Genomic DNA, 15,402 nt, shown 5'->3' with positions numbered 1-15,402 from the left:
GTGGGATCAGATCAGGCACAATTCCCACACTGTGTCTCCAGTGTTGTCCCCTGTAGGGCTATGGGTCAGTGAGGGATGTCTTGTCTCATAGTGGGACGGGCCATATGGTCCTCTCGGTGCATTGGCTGCTCTGAGCAGGGATATCATCCTCAAGGCTTGGCGGGCCAGGATGTGCTTCATCTCTCTTCCTCCCCCTTCATTTGTTCGCCTCGTGCTCTCATCAGACACGTCCCTCTCCCTGAGCTGTAGCTTCAGTGCTGTCCTCTGAAGTACATTCTTCTGGGGGGAGGGGCGCTGTCCATGTAGTTGGGGTTGGGGCCGGCCCCTCAGACCTCTCTACTGGTTCCCTGCTTCATGCAGGTATGTTACATTCTCAGCAATGCTGTCTTTCTTGAGGGGACCTTAACAGGGCCCATTACAGAGAAGTAGCTAATGGCGAGTTGGCTGGAGAGTCCAAGCATATCACACACCCTACGTTCCCTTTGTCTATGAAATGGCTTTCCACTGGCTGTGTCCGCATGAAATTCTAGCAGTGCTTGACATCGTACATGGCCCGCATGTGGGGAGCCCTCCAAGTGTTCCCCCTGCTCTTCAACCCGGGCTGCACCCTACAGCTGCGTACACTGTTCCTGGCCCAGTCTGCAAACCTTTATGGGAGTAGAACGCCTTGTCCTTCTCCCTTGGAGCGGCTGGTGGTCTTGAACTTCTGACTTTTCGGTAGCAGGCCAACTTGTAACCCACTACACCACTGTGGCTCCTATGCCTTCTAGGCAATTATGCCTAAACATTGTATACTACAGAGTATCTTATTATGAACCACATTTCCGTTATTTTAACTTTACATCCCAAGTAGGTAACTATATACATATTTTTGTATGTTGGTTACCTATGTGTATTATAAGCTCTACCGTCTAGATTTCATTTCGGGATAGTAAAGACTGTAAGTCCCTGCGAGGCACCAGTGATGCAACACTCAGCTCCTAAGGGAGAGGTCAGTGGCTTGAATCCACACAGAGGTCCCTCAGAAGAAAGGTCTGGCCATCTGCTTGGTTTTCAAGGGCTGTGATCTGTCCAAGCAGATTGTCACAAAAACATGACTGGTGGCAGGTTAACACATCACAGTAAGCGGCGGGTCTACAGACGCAGGGGCGGGGCATGTACATCATTAAATAGAAGGGTTTGCAAGATTGGTCCCCGGCCTTTGAGGCAACGCATTCAGGGGAAGACTGATAGGGCATGACTCAGGACTATGCCACCTCCTGTACTGTTCCTGGTAGGGTGACCTCCAACCAGGACACACCCAGGGACGCCTTTAAGAGAGAGACCGGCCCTCCCTGCCTGGCTGGAGAAGGGTGGAGGGCATTTACTTTCCCAGGCATTCTTCTGGAGAGCAAGGTTATCTGCATCCTTGGTTAAGAATCAGAAAGAATTCAGTGGAGGCTTCTTACTCTATTCAGGGGCCCTGCAAATGGATTGTCTGCTGTCTCTGCTGTCCATAGCTCTAAGACACCCCTCCAGTCTCCCTGGGGCCTTCTAGGGGGTCACAGCCGTCAGGAGTGGTCTGCGGCACCATCTAGTTCTTCTGGTCTCAGGCTGCAGGAGGTTCTCCTAGGCTACTTGTGGGAAACAGAAGGATTTCTCCCAAGTTGTCTCCTCCAAATATATGGCAAACTTAGCTGCTTGCGAATGACTCTACACTTGGAGGCCATCAGAAGTAGGTCAGGGGTTATTCTCCCTAAGGGCTATCAGCCATCTAGAGCAAGCAGTCACCACTGTTTATCCCACCACAAGTAGGACCCACTCCCTTCTGATAAGGATAGTAGTGGTCTGTTTCCTTGTAGGAGACACCAGGGAGGTCAAGGCCACCCAAGGGTGACTAAGGTTAGGCCAGCATCATGAATCTAGGGCCCGCCCATCTTGTCACATGTATACCTCTAGTCCCTCCCCTTCCTATGGGCACACCCCTAGCTCATCCCCTTCCTGTCTCGCTCATGCCTGTCGTACATCCCCTTCCTATGATGTGTATGCTTATTGTTCTGCCCCTTCCTGAGACCTGTGGTTACCTGTGATCACGCCCCCCTAAGTAGTTATAACACTTGGTGAGCAATAAAGTTGGGGCTCTCCTGCTCTCGCTCCCGGGCTCTCCCCATGAGGACCACCAAGTGAGGCCGAGGTGAGCATGCTACCATGAATCATGTCTGACTCCATTACTTCAATCTGTCTTCTATCTCTCATGCACTCTATGACGTCACTGTAATCCGGATGCCACTCACCAAACTAGGGGACAGAAGAACACTGTCTGAACGAACCAGGTTGTACCAATTAGGCTAAATGCCCCCTGAGATTAAGGTCCTTAGCCTTCAGGCCCAGGGACAGTCCCACAAGGTTGTTGGATATGTCTAGGAAGTTTCCATGATGCCGCCCCATGTGCTATATTATATGTATGCAGTGCATGTAGATATACATACACACAGCACAGACATATGTGTGTATACGTACACACACACACACACACCATTCTATACCTAGAAAAGGAGCCCTGGTGGCACAGTCAGGTAAGCACTGCACTGCTAGTCATGTGGTTGGCGGTTTAAACCCACCCCCTGCTCTGCAGCGGCAGGTTGGGGTGATCCTTGCAACATAGAAGACTCTTTCTTTCTGTGGGCAGACCTTGTCTTGCCTTTCAATCAAAGTGATATCGCATAGCATTTCTCCTTTCGTGACTGATGCCTTCCACTCAGCCTGATTCTCCCGGACGTGGCTCTGTCATGTGCCACTCACAGTTCCTCCTTATCATGACACAGCACGCCATGGTTTCCATGCACCACACTTCGCTTATCCATTCATCTGCTGGTGGACACTGGGGGCGTCCCCACGTCTTTGCCCTTGTGAAGAACCACTGAACATGAGTGTGGGTTTGATGTCAATAAGGACACTAGTAACGGAACACTCCTTGGGCTCTGTGACGAAGCAGAGCGCCCAGAACACATCCCCGGGACGCCCTCAGTCCACACGAACCTTTGATCAGGCTACCTGCGTTTAGAACATAAACGATAGAGACCCCACGGCAGATCACATTGTGAAATGTGAAAGACGAGATGACATCTGGCCTAAACAAGCACCCCCACAAAGTGTTCAAACTGGAGATGAACAAGGAGAAACCAGAGACGTTTTGTAACTTTGTGTCTGCAGAGGGAAGCCGGAGGAGGCCTGGGAGATGCTGACCCAACAGAGCAGGCAGCCCGTGCGCTCAATGCATACTTGTGGGATGAATGAACTAGAAGGAAGCAGGCTGCTAGGTGTTACCTGCCCTCTCTTGCAGAATCACTCCTGAGCAAGATTTCCTGGAAAATCAGGAAGTGCATGGGATGGAGACTGACACGGTGATGCTTAGTAGTTCAACTCAGTCCCCCAAGTAGCCTTTCCCAGCTCCGTGGCCGGTGCCCCCTAGGAATATGAGAGCCCCTACGGTGGGTGAGGGAGCATGCCGAGCTTCTTCCACCACCAGAGGCCTCCCTGGCGCAGTAGTTGGTGCTGTGCCGCGTGGTGTTGTTATTGTTGATGTTAGCTGCCTCTGGGTGGATTCTGACCCATGGCCGCCCTTTATGTGCACCCTAAACTGGCTCCAGAGGGGTTCCAGGTGGGGACCTGTCTGAAGCAGACGTTTATGCTGTTTTCCGAGGCTAGTTCTAAGGTGCTGTCAAGTCCATTTCGACGCATTGCAGCCGCGGGGGACCGAGTAGAACCGCGGCACAGGGACTCCCGTGGCCTTTATAGAGCTGACCACCAGGCATTTCTCCCGCAGAGCCTCTGGGTGGGGTCAAATGCTCCAACTCTTCAGGTAATAGGTTCCTTCTAGGCTAGTAGTTGAACGCCTAACTTTGTGCTCCCCAGGGACCCCACACAGCATACTAGACACAAGCCAGATCACACGCCATTGGCATACAACACTCTGGTCCAGGGGAAGAACAGAGACTTGGGAGGATGAAGCGATAGAATGAAGATAGGTCAGTAATCGGCAGAGCAAGGAGGGAAGCCCAGCCGGTCCCTGGAGCCAGGACTTACAAAAGTGCTGCAGGGACTTGGAAGAAGGAAAGATCAGTCTGAGCTGGGACGTGTCTGGAGCGAGTTGGCGGAGGTGCTTTCTAAATAAACACAGGGAACAGCAAACAAGCCCTTTGGGAGCACCTGCTCTGAGCCAGGGACTGTGTTTATCGCCCTGATTCCCGTCGTGCCCCTGTCGAGGTGTAGCATTTCCTCCATTTTACAAGTGAGGAAGTCGGTTCAGGTAGGCAGCTGGTAATTGCATGTGTCACTCCCACACAAGCATGTTTGAGGTGCTCCATCTGGCAACATCGCGGCGTGAACTTTGTACTACAGTTTCCAGTGTTGTAGTTCACACCGGGTCCCTGTCTTGTCTGGGATCCACGTGTCGGGAGCCCCGGGAGACAAACGGGACGCAGATGGCTGGTTCCCTCCCTTCATGCAATCTTGCGGACTTTTATGGTTCAATTGTGTCCCATTGCCCCCAAAACGTGTTGGACTGCTACCCTCAACGCGGGTGGGTCCGATGCACCAGCCGCTTCTTGGATGTAAGATGTGGCTGTCTGCCCCCATAAAGCTTTTGCTGTTTTTTAAGATAGGCCACCTTTGATGTATTCATGTGGTTGCTTCTCATTTGGGCTGCTATGATTCCCACAAAGATTTAGGGCTCGCTCTGGGACAGAATGGATGGCAGTGGTAGGCGTGTGGTGATAATCCCATCAGGGGACGGGTTTGGTGTGTGATGTGAAGTAGGAGAGATCAAGAGGGCAGATTGGGCGCGGAGCAGCAAACTGAGATGGTGCTGGACACAGGCCTGGCCGTGTGAAGAGGCTGGCAGGAAGGCCGAGCAGCGGAAAAGCGCCTGGACCTCCCCTGGGAGGGAAGACAACTCCCCCAGCGCCGGAGCCGGGGTCGTGGACGTGCAGCGTCCTCAAATGTGCTGAAGTCCGCTTCTGCCCAGCTAACCCACCCTCGTGTATTCCAGTTACAGCAGCGGGAGGTGCCCCGCTGACCCCGGGAGGAAGTGTTTGTGTCAAGGTGACAGCCCGGAGCCCCCGGGCGGCTCGACCCCAGGGCCCGGGCCGGTCACTAAACCACTGCCTCGGTCTACGTCCGGAGCCCGCACCTCTGTCCAGGAGCTCCCTCCGGGCAGGTGGGGCGTCCGTCTTTGTTTCCGGAAGTGCTCCCCGCCCACCTGTTCCCGCTTCGGTCCCTGTCTGCGCCTCTGCGCAGCAGCAGCTTTGGGGCCTCCGTGTTTTGCGCGGTGAACTCCTGGATCGTTTCTACGTGCTCCCCGTCCTCGGGGGGGCCCCCCGCTCCCCCCGCACAGATCTTTGCTCTCCCGTGGTCCCGCAGGTGTCTTGCACGTCCACCACACCCCTGCGCGGTGTGCAATGGGTTAGCGTGCCCAGCTGCGGCCAACTGGAGGTTTGGGGTGCTCCCCGGAGCCCCACCCCGCCCCCCGAGAAGAAAGGCCCGGCGATCGACTTCCCAAAACCTCCCGCCACCTGAAGCCCCACGGGGCACGTTGACACCCTGACACCCACACAGGGGTCACGGTGAGACGGAACCAACAGAGCAACCGCTCGTGATCGCCATCAACCAGAAGGACGCCCGGTGCCCTACACAAATATGGCCGCGGCTGCCTCACGCCCGGGTCACGTGGCGCGCCCGTCGCCGTCACGTGACCCGCCCACTCCAGGGGCCGGGATTGATCCTGCAGGCCTAACCCGCAGACTCCAGTTACCGCCGGTACCTACAGCTGTGTTTTCTCAAGCGGATCTTCTGTCCCTCCGGGGCTCTGAAAGTGCTGCAGCCTGCGCCCCATCTTACAGCCCGAAGACATAGATGATGCTTTCAGATGCTTCCAAAGATGTGAGTGGACAATTCATGGGCTTTATCACACTGCTGCTGGAACTCACTGCAGCACGACAAGCTCTCTTTCAAAGCAGGCCCTTCTTTTGAGCTAGGGCAGAAGGAAGGACGGAGAGAGATGGAGGGGGGTCCTGGCCAGGGTGGAGGACAGAGAGCTGTCACCGGCAGAGAGGAGGCAGGAGCTGGAGGGGTGAGGCTGCACCCAGGTGCCTGTGGCTCTCGTCCCATCCCAAGTAAAGGATGGAAACTAGGCCGTGGGTTCCCGTAGGCAGCCAAGCCCTGCTCAGAGAAGGGGTTGAAGGGTGGAGAGGGGCTTGCCTGCTAGCCACTCCTCATTCTGTTCTCAGGAATGTCCCAAGCAGCCGAGCAGGGCAGGCATCATGGCTGTCAGCCTCGCGGGGTTGCTTCTGCTTCAAGCAGTGTCGTGGGCATCAGGTAAGGGAGTTAAGGAAGAGAGCTACGCTTTAGCTCTTTTGCTTCCTGGTCTTCTTGTAGCCTTCTGGGGTCCTGGGGGAGGGCTTTGGAAACGGCTTAATCCATCAATTTGACAGATGGAGACCGCCCTTGGAGAGGGGACCCAGGGAGTGGGCTTTTGAAACAGGTGTTCCGTCCTCCCTGTCCTCAGCCTCAAGCCCTTGCCTCTGCCTCTGCCCCCTCCTGCCCAGGTGCTTGCCCCTGCATCCCTCAAAGCTTTGGCTACAGCTCGGTGGTCTGTGTCTGCAATGCTACACACTGTGACTCTCTTGACCCCCTGAAACTTCCCGCCCCTGGCACCTTCAGCCTCTATGAGACCACACGTAGTGGACGTCGGATGGAGCTGAGTCAGGGGACCATCCAGACCAGCCACACAGGCACAGGTAACCGCGATGCCCCTCCACCCCGAGCCAGGCTGTGGTCTTGCCGGAGCCGGCTTATGTCGGTGAGCACCGTGGACTGGTTCACCCTTTGTTCTACCCTGTGTCCCCAGGCTTGCTGCTGACCTTGCAGCCTGAACAGAAGTTCCAGAAGGTGAAGGGGTTTGGAGGAGCCATGACGGATGCGGCTTCTCTCAACATCCTTGCTCTGTCACCCACTGTGCAGAACAAGCTGCTCAAATCCTACTTCTCCGAAGAAGGTGAGGCGGGGGCATCGACTTGACACTGACCATCACCTGTCTTTTGGATACTGTATGATTGCCCAGCACTGCCTCTGCCCTCCCCCTGCCCCCCATATGCTCAGTGCTTGCAGGCTCTCAGGTTCAAAGGCCCGAGTTTCAGCAGGCACCTGGATCCAAAGGCCTCAACCTTAGGAGCCCAAGTGTCCTTTGGTCCTGACGCAGACATAATTTTGGACCAGGTACCTCTATTCTGCTGGCTCAGACTGCCTTAACTGGTTATCCTTTTCTGCAGGGATCGAGTACAACATCATCCGGGTACCAATGGGCAGCTGTGACTTTTCTATCCGTACCTTCACCTATGCCGACACCCCTGACGATTTCCAGCTGAGCAACTTCAGCCTCCTTGAGGAAGATACCAAGCTCAAGGTGGCCCATTTTGGCTGCTCCAGACCTTGGTGGTACTGGCACGCTTCCCAGCGGCCAAGAAGCCTCAGGCTAAGTGTGCCAAGAACCATAGAAGCTGGCCCCTGCTGTTTTCCCCTGGGGGTGGGAGGGTGGGGACTGACAGCTGGGCCTGACGCACTGGTTGGGCCAGTCTGTCAATGTTCCAACTCTGGGTGTCTCTCCTCGCTACCTTTGTCTCCAGATACCCCTGATTCACCGAGCCCTGAAAATGACCCAACGCCCCATCTCGCTCTTCGCCAGCCCCTGGACATCGCCCACTTGGTTGAAGACCAATGGGGCAGTGAATGGGAAGGGGTCACTCAAGGGTCAACCAGGGGATATCTACCACCAGACTTGGGCCAAATACTTTGTCAAGTAAGGGGGCAACAGGGCCCTGTCTAGACTGGATGCCCCGGGGTTCATCCCAACTGTCAACCTGGTTCCACCTCCAGCTCTGACTGCCCTCAGTTCACCTCTCAACCAGCCACTTCTTTTCGCCATCAGTCCCCCATTCTGCCCCCTCACCCCACCCAGCCAATTGGTCCTCTCGTTCTCCAGGGGGTCTTGGTTCCCCTTCTCAGCTGACCTCACCCGCACCCTTTCCCCCTGCCAGGTTTCTGGATGCCTACGCGGAGCATAACTTGCGGTTCTGGGCGGTGACGGCCGAGAACGAGCCTTCGGCGGGGCTCATCAGTGGGTACCCCTTCCAGTGCCTGGGCTTCACCGCGGAACACCAGCGAGACTTCATTGCCCGTGACCTGGGCCCCACCCTTGCCAACAGCACTCACCGCGATGTCCAGCTGCTCATGCTGGATGACCAGCGCCTGCTGCTGCCCCATTGGGCCAATGTGGTAAGGCCCAGGGCTTCTAAGGGTGCCTCAGGGACCCTAACCACTATCCCCAGCCTCGAGAGGGGGCCCTTCCCTACCACCTCGTGACTCCGAGGACACCCCTGTATCTAGGCACTCAGGCACCACCCCCTGGGTCTCCAGGCTACCCCATGGTTGTCTTGATAGCGCCTTCACCTATCCAAGCTAACGCCTCTTCCAAGCCCCCCACTTCTCTTCCGGGGCCCTCCATGCAGGGTCCAGGTTCAGTGGCCTCCCTCCCCAGGAGTCCTGTCCCTTCCCGCTGCAGGTGCTAAAGGACCCGGAGGCAGCCAAGTATGTTCACGGCATTGCTGTGCACTGGTACCTGGACTTTCTGGCTCCGGCCAAGTCCACACTGGGAGAGACACACCGCTTGTTCCCCGACACCATGCTCTTTGCTTCGGAGGCCTGCGTGGGCTCCAAGTTTTGGGAGCAGAGTGTGCGGCTGGGTTCCTGGAGCCGGGGGGTGCAGTACAGCCAGAGCATCATCACGGTGAGCCACCTCGAGCCCTCTGGGGTTGCCCAAGGACCACCCCCATCTTTCCTGCTGCGGGCTTGCTCTCTGGGGCACCAGGGTTCCCTAGCTTCCCTTCTGGGTCCAGGCACACAGACCCACTGTCCCTGTGCTTGGCTCTCAGGCAGTTGTGTTTTGGGTCTCTCTTTAGGGACTCGTGTCAGTGCCCCTCACCCACAGCACCCAGCTCCCTACGGGGACCCTTAGCCACACCCATCTTCTGGGGGCCCAGGCTGGAGTCTCTCTGTGCTCTGCCCCTACCCTAGAATCTTCTTTATCACGTGGCTGGCTGGATGGACTGGAATCTCGCCCTGAACCCTGAAGGGGGCCCCAACTGGGTCCGCAACTTTGTCGATAGCCCCATCATTGTGGACATCACCAAGGACACCTTCTATAAACAGCCCATGTTCTACCACCTGGGCCACTTCAGGTGAGTGGGGCGCAGGCAGCCCCACGTATCATCCGGATCCGCCCGCACTGCCTCACAGACAGCTGGGAGGCCAGGAGGGTGGGGACCTTGGGAGGGGCACACCATCCCCTCTTGCACCATCTTGGCCGGAAGTGACTAGGTGCCACCAGAGACGTTGCTCGGTACTAGGGCCGGGCCTAGTTTAGGGCAGACCTCTTAGACAGGAAGGAGCCCTGTCATGGGGTGGGAGAGGGGTGAGGGGAGCTGCTTGGTGGCCCGGGAGGGGCTGGCCAATGTCCCTGATGATGCCTGTCCCCACACCCAGCAAGTTCATTCCCGAGGGCTCCCAGAGAGTGGGGCTGGCCGCCAGCGAGAAGACCGAGTTGGAGGCGGTGGCGCTGATACGTCCCGACGGCTCTGCAGTGGTGGTCGTGCTGAACCGGTGAGCACAGCAGGCCTGCGCATGTGGGAAGCTGCTGCCAGGCAGGGCTGAGCTGGAGCAGGGGCTGGGCCTCCGAGGAGGCCCCCCTCACTCCCTCTCCCCGCTCCTCCCAACAGTTCCTCTAAGGACATGCCTTTCACCATTGAGGACCCTGCCGTGGGCTTCCTGCAGACGATGGCACCCGGCAACTCCATCCACACCTACCTGTGGCGTCGCCAGTGACGCCAGGACAGACGCCCTGGGCAGACAGGCGCCTGGGTCGTGCACGGGCATTAAAAGGACAGCCAGTTCACATACACTCTGTGCACAGCAGGGCTTGGGAGCGCTCACAGTGGTGGAAGCCCACCAAGAGTGGTTTGGGTGACTCACTTTCCCCTCGAGGTGGTGCCAGGGGCTCAGGAAGCCCCCACAGCCCCCTCTACTCTGGGCTGGTTTTCTGTGGAAACTGGGCCCGGGCCCAGGGTGAGCTCACCGTACAAACACAGGGTTGGGGCACGGACAGAGGCTGGACCCACAACGGGGCCTGCTCCTCCTTCCTGAAGACGCTGACAGACTCCGGGGAGTGAGGGGTGACTGCCAGCACCAGGCAGAGATGCAGCTCAGAAGGCCAGCACAGTGGACAAGCTCAGGGCACCAGGGAGACCCCAGGGCGGCCCCTTTAAGGAGAGTGCTTGACCTCAGTCCATGAGCAGGTTTATTCTGAGGAGTGGTGCCCCACTTCTGGCTGTGCTGACAACAGGGGGGTGGGGGCGTACCACTTCTGGAATGCGTGACAGTAGAAAACTCAGTCCTGGGGGGTGAGGAAGACTCATTCCTCTTCATCCTCCTCAGCCATGCTCAGGGCTCGGGGCCCAGGGGACCGAGCTGGCGCTGCCCGCTGGATGGAGACAATGCCGCTGAGCAGGGCATAGCCCACCATGGCTGCCAGGCCTGCGAGCACGGACAGGACCTGGCTCCGGCGCCGGTAGGGCTCCTCCTCGGTGTCTGGGCCCGTGGGTGCTGGACGTGGGGGTGGCGCCTCAGCTGACGGGCAAGGAAGGAGAGTGGGCAGGGGGGCTGGTCTCTATATCCCTGCCCACTCTCCCCAGGGCTGATCCCTCCCTACCATCTTACCTCCTTCCCAGGGGAAGTAGAGGCTGAGGATGTGGCTGCAGTAAGCACAGAGGTTGTGCAGCCCCCGGAGGTGGGCCTGCAGCTTCCCGCTGGGCAGCTTGGTCTGTAGCAGCAGGGCCAAGCAGCTAAAGACAAAGGCGTCCAGGGAGGCGGGGCTGGAACAGAGATGAGGTGGGTGGACTGAAGGAAGATGCTGGGCAGAGAGGGGAAGACTGAGCAGGAGGCAGGGGCCTGGCCCTGGGAGGGGAGGGGGGCTCTTGAGCAGCAGGGCACTGCCCAGGAGGAGGACACCCAGCTCTGGACCTGCTGTGGGCACGGCTCCCCAGGTGGCGCCAGCCTGGCCCTGAATACAGCTCTATCCCCGGGCTGCATAAAGGGCACATTGAGTCCCCACAGCCGTGAGGGCCCCTCCTGGGCCTGACTGCCCTCCCACTCTCCAGTCTGGCCCCACACACAGTCCCACTGTCACCAGACCAATGTCTCCCTCCAGGACCACTTGTCCAGAGGCCTGTAATGCCCTCGGCAACACCCCCACCCGAGCCCTTGTGCCTACATCTGAACCTGTATCTCCTCCCGGGCCACCCGCTATCCCCCCGGGGTTCAGACTCACGCATCTCCGAAGAAGAATTTCTGAGAACCCAGGCGCTGCGAGAGAAGGGTCAGGCACTCCCGAGCTTCTTGGTACAGCTACAGGGAGGATGCACGGTGGGCTCAGGCTGCCCCCCACCCGGGCACTCCCATTCTTGCCCACCACCTCTGGTACCCCGAAATACCTCCTTCTCCAGCTCTTCCTCGTTCTCTGGCCGGGGTTCCCCACACAGTAGCTGCAGATGTTCCATGCGCTGCCGCTGCATGCGGCCAGGCAGGAAGAAGTTGAGAGGAAAGGGCATCGCCTCTGCGTACCACTTCCGGGTCACTTCCACATAGTTCTTGGCGTCTACCCAAAACGTATGTATCTGGATTGGGGAGGCAAGAAGAGAGGCAGGTCTGAAGCCAATGGGCCAGCTTGGCTCATGGTGGACCTCTGACCCCTGAGCTGCCCCCTGCCCCCTGCGGGCCGTAAGTGCTGGGTGGGCTGGGCGCACAGGGCACACTCACCAGCACCGGAAGCAGCTTCTCTTCCACGAGGGACATGAAGGCCAGGGTGTCTGCCCTCTGCCGGGCTGACAGGTCGTAATCGGCATTGTACTTCTGTGGAAGAAATAGCTGAGGTGGGCAGGGGGGAACTCCTGGGTACGCTGGGGTGGAAGGCAACCTATCTGGTGCCCCCTCTGCCGCCTCAAGTGTAGGGCAGGTAGAGAAGCCTTTCCCACTGAGGTTCCCCTACCAGGGCCCAGCCAGTAGGCTGTTGCTTTTGGCTGGCAGACAGCTGAGGTCTCGGAGCCGGCTGGCTGTCAAGGTCCCACGCCCATCTGGGGGCCGGTGGGGGAGGAGGGAGGAAGCACAGCCACAAACTAGGAGCAGCTCCCAGAGTTTCCACGGAAAGCTGGCAGTCTGCCTGTGGACAGCAGCTTTCTAACAGCAACTTTCCCGATCCAGGCACCGCAAAGCTAGCCGAGTGCAGCCAGACGCAAGGTGGGCATCAGGCCAGTCTTCAGATCTAGGAGACGCCATCCTCAGCCTCCTGGGACCCAGGACCCCCTGGCTTGCTCCCTCACTGCCTGGCCCAGGTGCCGCCACCACACACATTCCTCAGCCCCAGACACCGCCTGTCCTACCTTCCCCGGCCCCAGCCTCCACCCCATCCCCTCCCCTGCTCCGAATTAAGCTTTATCCCCAAATAACCTCCGGAGCATGATGTCTAAGCGTCTGCGGCCCTCAGTTTCTCCCCTTAATACAGTTGTGCTTGGAAATAATTTAATTATTTCATGTATACACGAGGACAAGCCACAAAGTTCAAGGGAAAAATTGTCGTTATCGTTTAATTCCATTTTTTCGCGAACTTTCTGAAGCCCTTGGGTGCATACAGGACTTGAGCAGCAGGACAGCCCCTGCCCGGGGCCACGGCTCTCATCTGAGTTCATCTCTCAAAACCAACCAGCCAGCCAGCCCTTACTGGCCTTGAGCTGATGTCACCTGATAGCTACCCTGTAAGACAGGGTCGAACTGCCCCTGTGAGTTTCTGAGACTCTAACTCTCCATTGGCGTTTCTAGAAAGCCCTGTCTGGTGGTATCGAACTGCTGACCTTCCGGACAGTGGCTGAACTCGTCACCACTACGCCGCCAGGGGTCCTACACCCATGCCTCTCAAGCTACCAGTAATTCCTTAACGCCCTCCCCTTTGATGTGAACAAGGTCCCGCCTTTCACAGTGTGTCCATTCTTAGAATCCAACCATGAGTGCTAGAAAAACTTTGGAAAGAATCCTGGCTAAATTCATCCCCAGGAGCTTGCAGCTCTGGGAGGTGGAATGCCTTGCTCAAGGGCGCATGGCGAGTGCGGGGTGAAGAGCAGGGCCTAAGCCTCCCCACTCCTGGAATGCTCCTTCATCTCCCAACCCCATGGCTCTAGGCTCTGTACATTCTGGGCCCCAGGTCCAGCCCCACCTGGTCTGAGAGGGAGAAAAAAGGGGTCCTCAGCCATCTCTCTGCCCCACCTCTGAGCCAGCTGCTTGCCTGCCCCTTGCATGGGTCATCTGCCTGCCTTGCCCATCGGGTGGCCTCCAAACACGTTCCCTGTCCCTGGAGCTTCTCTGGCCCACAGCTCACTATCGCAGCGACACTGTGTGTGCGCCCCTCATCAGACTGTATCCTCCTTGAAGCTCTGTGTCACCTGTGTCTTGCTGGCAACCATCTGGTGCTCAATAAACGTGTTCTTCCCATTTGACCGAACTTCCCACACTGGCCAACCCGCCGGCCCCAAGCCACCTACCTCTTTCTGAAGGTGGGTGATGATTTTGTGTGGTGTTGTGATGATCTCTCTGTGACTGGTGCGAAGGGCGGGCAGGGTGCCTGACATTGAGAGAGAAATATGCCCACCAGACTCTTAACCCGCCACTTTGGAGTCACTTCCTGATAGCCCACAGAAGAGCTGCTCCAGAGACTTAACTGAGTGTGGCATCTTAACTCAAGCCCCTCATCTGCCTCATCTTTCTTTCAGGGAGCAGCTGGTGGGTTTGAACCACAGACCCAATGATTAGCAGCCCAACCTCAGACTCAGCGCACCACCAGGGCTCCCTGCCAGACCCTTAAGCATCGAGCCCGTTCGGATGCACAACGACCCTACATGTTGTCGGAGACTAATTAGGAGGAGCACGCACCCTGACCTTTCACCTGAGCAGCACCTAGTGGGTTTGAGCTACCGACCTTGCCTATTATACACAACACCATCCCACCCCCCCCATGTCTCCCTGCCCCTTCCTTTATCCGGTCCCTTCCCCACCTCCCCAGGGAAGCAAGGTACCTGAAGGGCTCCGCCAGGGGTTGGTAATCTTGTGCACCTTGAGTGGAGCACCAGTGAATCTGGCATAGGTCTGCAGGGAAAGGGAGAAGGCAGAGAGGGCAGGGGTATGGCTCCCACAGGGCAATCAAGAGGAGAACACCTGAAGTCACACACACCCTCTGCTTAGTACTTGCCTCACCAAAAAAAGATGTTATTGATCCGTTGTTTATTTTTTAATCATTTTATTAGAGGCTCATACAACTCTTATCACAACCCATACATACATCAATTGTGTCAAGCACATTTGTACATTCATTGCCCTCAATTGATCCATTTTTTACAAATGGATCACATAGGATTCACAGATGATGGAGCACATCAATAATTACCAAACACTGCTCTGTCAACCAGTGAAGCCCCAGGGGCTCTCCTCTTTCCTCCCCATCTGCCTGGTGAACCCCCGATACTTGGAACCCCCCTGATACTTGGAGCTCTTCCAAGTATCCTTCTTGCAGAACCGAAGAACCTACTTACATGCAGCACCTAAACATGTACTGCCTTTGTTCGCATCTGTATCCGCCTGGAGGCCTAATTCACCTTTGCATGCCAGTGTTTGGTATTAGAAAGAGGCCTGGCACACGCGTATGGGATGAGAGAATGAGGTGAACGTCTCTTTTGATTCCAAAGCTTTTTCCGAACCTGACTGTGAGCTTCTTGGTGTAACCAGAGGGAAAAAAAGGTAGCGAAGGGGAAGATAGGGATGTCAAATCGTAGGCGATCGTCCATCCAACCTAGTACACCTCCGATGGAGACCCGCGCCCAGATACGGGATCGCTCCAAGGTCACACAGCCCGCGTGGCAGAGCAAAGACCTACCTCCGGTGCCCCCGCCCAGGCCTCTCTCTCTCTCTGCACGAAGCCTACGCTGCTAAGGCACGAGGCAAAAGAGCCCACATCGGCCACCTCCGTTTGGCCTGCCTCAGTTTCCTGCATGGCATCCCGTGCCGAGGCGCCTCGGCAAAACTCGGGCGCTCAGCTAGTTCGGACCCCCGCCCCAGCCGCCCGGCGGGCAACACAGGGCGCCCGCGGCACTCCTCACCAGCACGGTCAGGCTGTCCAGGTCCACGGACGGCAGGCCCCAGCCCCCAGCCCAGCAGAAGAGCTCCGTGGGCGCCGCCATCTTGGCCGCCCTCTGCCCCGGAAGTACCTCCCCCTGC

General features: G+C 57.4%; 2 protein-coding genes across 2 annotated transcripts; one reads left to right on the top strand and one right to left on the bottom strand.

Moving 5' to 3' along the window:
• The first annotated feature begins 5,767 nt into the window (after window positions 1-5,767).
• On the top strand, window positions 5,768-13,631 carry GBA (glucosylceramidase beta). Its single transcript, XM_004714666.2, has 11 exons — window positions 5,768-5,919; window positions 6,267-6,354; window positions 6,585-6,776; window positions 6,887-7,033; window positions 7,308-7,441; window positions 7,662-7,834; window positions 8,073-8,310; window positions 8,597-8,821; window positions 9,109-9,272; window positions 9,577-9,693; window positions 9,810-13,631. Exons 1-11 carry the CDS (start codon window positions 5,893-5,895, stop codon window positions 9,913-9,915), a joined length of 1,611 nt encoding a protein of 536 aa, XP_004714723.1. The 5' UTR covers window positions 5,768-5,892; the 3' UTR covers window positions 9,916-13,631.
• MTX1 (metaxin 1) lies at window positions 10,370-15,389 on the bottom strand. Its single transcript, XM_004714664.2, has 8 exons — window positions 15,285-15,389; window positions 14,208-14,277; window positions 13,677-13,756; window positions 11,905-11,997; window positions 11,580-11,762; window positions 11,417-11,493; window positions 10,807-10,961; window positions 10,370-10,716 (listed from the first exon to the last, which is right to left on the bottom strand). Exons 1-8 carry the CDS (start codon window positions 15,363-15,365, stop codon window positions 10,502-10,504), a joined length of 954 nt encoding a protein of 317 aa, XP_004714721.1. The 5' UTR covers window positions 15,366-15,389; the 3' UTR covers window positions 10,370-10,501.
• Between the last annotated feature and the right edge of the window lie 13 nt (window positions 15,390-15,402).

The sequence above is a fragment of the Echinops telfairi genome, unplaced genomic scaffold (assembly GCF_000313985.2).
Source record: "Echinops telfairi isolate 266 unplaced genomic scaffold, ASM31398v2 ScPeMD7_7425;HRSCAF=8463, whole genome shotgun sequence".
Lineage (NCBI taxonomy): Eukaryota > Metazoa > Chordata > Mammalia > Afrosoricida > Tenrecidae > Echinops > Echinops telfairi.
This window is presented reverse-complemented; position numbering and strand designations above follow the sequence as displayed.

Excerpts from the sequence above, each read along its gene's own strand:
- GBA (XM_004714666.2), top strand. The coding sequence starts at position 5,893 with ATGATGCTTTCAGATGCTTCCAAAGAT. Across the intron at positions 5,920-6,266 it reads TTTCAGATGCTTCCAAAGAT|GAATGTCCCAAGCAGCCGAG; the intron begins GTGAGTGGACAA and ends TTCTGTTCTCAG. Across the intron at positions 7,442-7,661 it reads AGGAAGATACCAAGCTCAAG|ATACCCCTGATTCACCGAGC; the intron begins GTGGCCCATTTT and ends CTTTGTCTCCAG.
- MTX1 (XM_004714664.2), bottom strand. The coding sequence starts at position 15,365 with ATGGCGGCGCCCACGGAGCTCTTCTGCTGGGCTGGGGGCTGGGGCCTG. Across the intron at positions 11,763-11,904 it reads AGAAGCTGCTTCCGGTGCTG|ATACATACGTTTTGGGTAGA; the intron begins GTGAGTGTGCCC and ends TCCCCAATCCAG. Across the intron at positions 10,717-10,806 it reads CTACTTCCCCTGGGAAGGAG|CTGAGGCGCCACCCCCACGT; the intron begins GTAAGATGGTAG and ends CTTGCCCGTCAG.